Genomic DNA, 4,015 nt, shown 5'->3' with positions numbered 1-4,015 from the left:
GATGAGACATAAATGTGTAAGGATATATAACAAAGAAGGTACATAAGGAAATAGATTATGATCACTAAGATAATATTAGATTTGTTTCCTTTATTTTGTGGGCCACTAAATAAGATAACATAATCAATAGTCCTACAAAAAGTGCTAGGCTGAAAAATGTCATAGTCATTTTACTATATAAATATGTATATATATAGGTTGTCATATATATATATATATATATCTATATATATCTTAGTATCAATTTTGATATGAGAAGACTTTTAAAGAATGGGGAATTTCAAAACAGTGTGTGTATATTGTGGAAGTAGTTTTGGGAACAATCAGATATTCACTGATGCAGCTCTTGATCTTGGAAGAGAATTAGTATTATTTTCTTTCTTTCTTCTTCTTCTTTTTTCTCTTTATATATTTATATATGTATATGTGGATTTTGATATATATACATATATATATTGAAATTTGCAGGTGAAGAGGAATATAAATTTGGTGTATGGAGGAGGGAGTGTGGGTCTGATGGGATTGGTTTCACAGACAGTTTTTTATGGTGGTTGTCATGTTCTTGGGTAATTAAACCTATATATATATATATATATATATAAAAGCTTCAAAATTTTTTATAATTTGTATTTTATTTAATGATGAACAAAATTGCAATAATTTAGCCTTTTTTTGGTAGGGAGAGACATCTTTTTTTTTTTTTTCTCATTTAATATTTGCTTGAAATATGTAATGTTAAATAATATTGGAAATTTATTTTATTTAATCTTTTTGTTTTTGCTTTGGTTAGAGTTATTCCCAAAGCTCTTGTTCCAGTTGAGGTATGCTTTAATCCTCTCTATTATTTTTCTAAAATGTTGTGAATAATAGTGAACTAATTTTATTTTTCTTTTGGCAGTTTGTTCTTTGGATTTTTTTAAAAAATATATATATATACACATATAATTAACTTATATTTTTTAAAATTGTGGTTGGAAATTGAACAGATTTCTGGAAATTCAGTGGGAGATGTGGTGATTGCATCAAGTATGCATGAAAGAAAGGCTGAGATGGCTCGAATGGCTGATGCTTTCATTGCTCTGCCTGGTATATATTCATATATAATATGTATATAGTGATTAATTTTGGTATATATATATAATGATTTTGTGTGTGTATATATATATTGATGATTTATGAAGGAGGGTATGGTACCATGGACGAGTTGCTTGAAATAATAGCTTGGTCTCATCTTGGAATCCATCACAAACCAGTAAGTTATTAATTATTTTTTTTATGTATTTTAGATTTAATAATTTTATGTATTTAATTATCTTTAAATAATTAATAATCATTTAATCAATCCAATTATTGATCGAACGATTATGAGCCGAACTTAATTCATTTCTTTATCGGAGGAAATTTTTAAAACTTGAACGTTTAATCTGTGAGATTAATATTTTAGTGTTTTTGTTTTCTTCTATTTGTCTTGTAGTTATTAAAGAGCAAAACTTTGTTTGGAATCAATAGTCTTACCTAGAGCTGTAAATACGGGCCGAGCTTTTGAGCACGGCACGAAACCGGCACGAGCACGACACGGCACGAAAAAATATGGGCTTGGGCCAAGCACGACACGAAAAAATATGGGCTCGGGCCAGGCACGGGCACGACACGGGCTTAGTACGGCACGGCACGACAAGCCCGAAGGCACGACACGAAAGCACGACACGTAAGCACGAATATAAAAAGCCCGAAAGCACGGCACACAAAAAGCCCGAATTAAACTCAAATAAATAAAAAAATTATTATTATATCATCATTTTTTTATAGTATGTAAAAATATCATACTATTTTTATAGATTTTATTTCTTAAACTTTTTCTTGGTAAAGTTTTTAATGAGGCAATGTTTATTTTATTTTTATTTTTAAATTTGGAATTTTTATTGTGTTAATTAAGTAAATATATATATATGTAAAAAGTAAAACAGGTAAAAAAAAGTGGGCTCGAATTAGGCCCAGATTTTGGCTGACTTGAGGCCCATTTTTAGGGCACGAAAAAAGCCCATTTTAAAAAATGGGTTGGCCCACTTTAGAAATATGGGTTGGCACGATCTGGGCCCGGTCCGGCCCGGCACGTGGCCCATGTGGGCCTTGCTTGTGGGCCGTACTGGGCCTATATATTTTTGTGCGGGTTGGCCCGGCCCGGCCCGGCCCACTTTCTTACACGGGCTGGCCCGGCCCGGCCCGAATTTATCGGAGGCACGAAAAATGTGGGCCGGGCCGGGCCGGGCGGCCCACATTTACAGCTCTAGTCTTACCGACCTTTTAATATAAACAACCCTAATTTATATATTTAATTTCACATATGAATAGATAATATGATTAAATCTTCGCCATGAAATGACTATAACTTGGTACCAACCACTATGGGGTCAAAATAATAAATTATGAAGCATATATATAACCAATATTCTTTAATATTTTGGCTCTTATGTTTTTTCCTAAATATATAATTGACATGTGTATTTTGTTAAATGACAATTTGGATCATGTGTTTTGCGAAATAGATCAAAATAGTATTTTATACCCAATTTTGGTCAAAAAAATCTAAATATAATATTGTATTATCAGTTCCTCGAACATTTTCTTCGCATCACTAACGACCTGAGAATTTATTTTATAATTGAAAATATTTTGATAAAAATTGGGTATAGGGTATTATTTTGATCCATTTTGCAAAACACAGAATCTGAATTGTCATTTAACAAAACACAGTAGTCAATCGCATATTTGAGAAAAACACACTGGCCAAAATATTATTTTTCGTTTATATATCATATAATTAAGTTGGTTTTTTATTTTATTTTTTTGGATTAAATTCAGATAGGTGTGTTGAATATTGATGGGTATTACGACAACTTACTTGGACTATTTGACAAAGGTGTGGAAGAAGGATTTATTAAACCATTTTCAAGATCCATTGTCGTTTCTGCTACTTCCTCTGCTCATCTCATAACCAAGCTTGAGGTATTTTTACTTTTATTTATTATTATTATTATTATTATTATTATTATTATTATTAACACACATATTTTGGTGAGAGATTCCAAATTTTATAAATGAAGTTTAAAGCAAAATTTATATGTAAAGTAATTATAGTACATAATAAAAGTAAGATTTTGCATAATTTTGAAAGCTAATGTTTTATGATGTAATCAATTCTTTTCTTTGATTAGAATAGTGATAAAATATGAAATTTATTATTAGAAAATGGTTAATTAGTAGGGAAATTAAAAATTCTATTAGCACTTAAAATAGGCTTTTTTTATAAATAAAAATAAATAAATTGTTAGAGACTTGTTTCTTTGAGAAGAATTTTCAAACAATACTTTTAAAAGAAAACTTAATATTTGCTTCAATTTCTCAAGTAATAAAAGTAAAAGCTAAATCACAAGAGAAGTGGGCTTATTTGTTTTTTTATTTTTAAATATGAGTTTAAAATTTTATATTTTAAAAATATTATTACTAATTAAACTGACTTAATATTTGCATATTTAATTAATCTTACTTTATCTTACTTAATATTTGTAGGAATACATACCACAACATCATCAAGTGGCACCAACTCAAAGCTGGAGTGTAGATTAATAAGTTTTTTTTTTTGGTGAATAAGAATCATTATATTTCTCAAATTCAAATCATGTACACTTATGGATTTTCTTCTACCCCTATATGACTTTCAATCCATATATCTAACTTACAATCCATGTATCTAACTTTACAATTTGTGAATCCATTCTTTATCTCTATTTTGTTTCCCCTTGTACATTAATACAGTAAGTTTCAACTTCAATTCTCTTTTGATGACCTCCATAGTATGATTTACATGTCAAATCTTGGATGACCACAAGACATCATTTCGGACCCTCCATATATGGTATACTAGTGCAGAAACAGCTGCTATGTAGAAGCTTCTCCTGAGTTTGCTGAGATGTTTTGCTTTGGAAATCCATTGCAATAAATTGTGGTAGTTCTC

General features: G+C 29.8%; 1 protein-coding gene across 1 annotated transcript; it reads left to right on the top strand.

The window, feature by feature from the left end:
• Positions 1-269: 269 nt before the first annotated feature.
• Positions 270-3,633, top strand: LOC133783737 (cytokinin riboside 5'-monophosphate phosphoribohydrolase LOG8-like). Its single transcript, XM_062223376.1, has 7 exons — positions 270-366; positions 469-566; positions 791-821; positions 987-1,086; positions 1,182-1,252; positions 2,863-3,006; positions 3,571-3,633. The coding sequence occupies exons 1-7, from the start codon at positions 271-273 to the stop codon at positions 3,625-3,627; spliced, it is 597 nt and encodes a 198-aa protein (XP_062079360.1). The 5' UTR covers position 270; the 3' UTR covers positions 3,628-3,633.
• Positions 3,634-4,015: the final 382 nt, after the last annotated feature.

The sequence above is a fragment of the Humulus lupulus genome, chromosome 6, assembly GCF_963169125.1.
Source record: "Humulus lupulus chromosome 6, drHumLupu1.1, whole genome shotgun sequence".
In the NCBI taxonomy this organism is placed as follows: Eukaryota; Viridiplantae; Streptophyta; class Magnoliopsida; order Rosales; family Cannabaceae; genus Humulus; species Humulus lupulus.
This window is presented reverse-complemented; position numbering and strand designations above follow the sequence as displayed.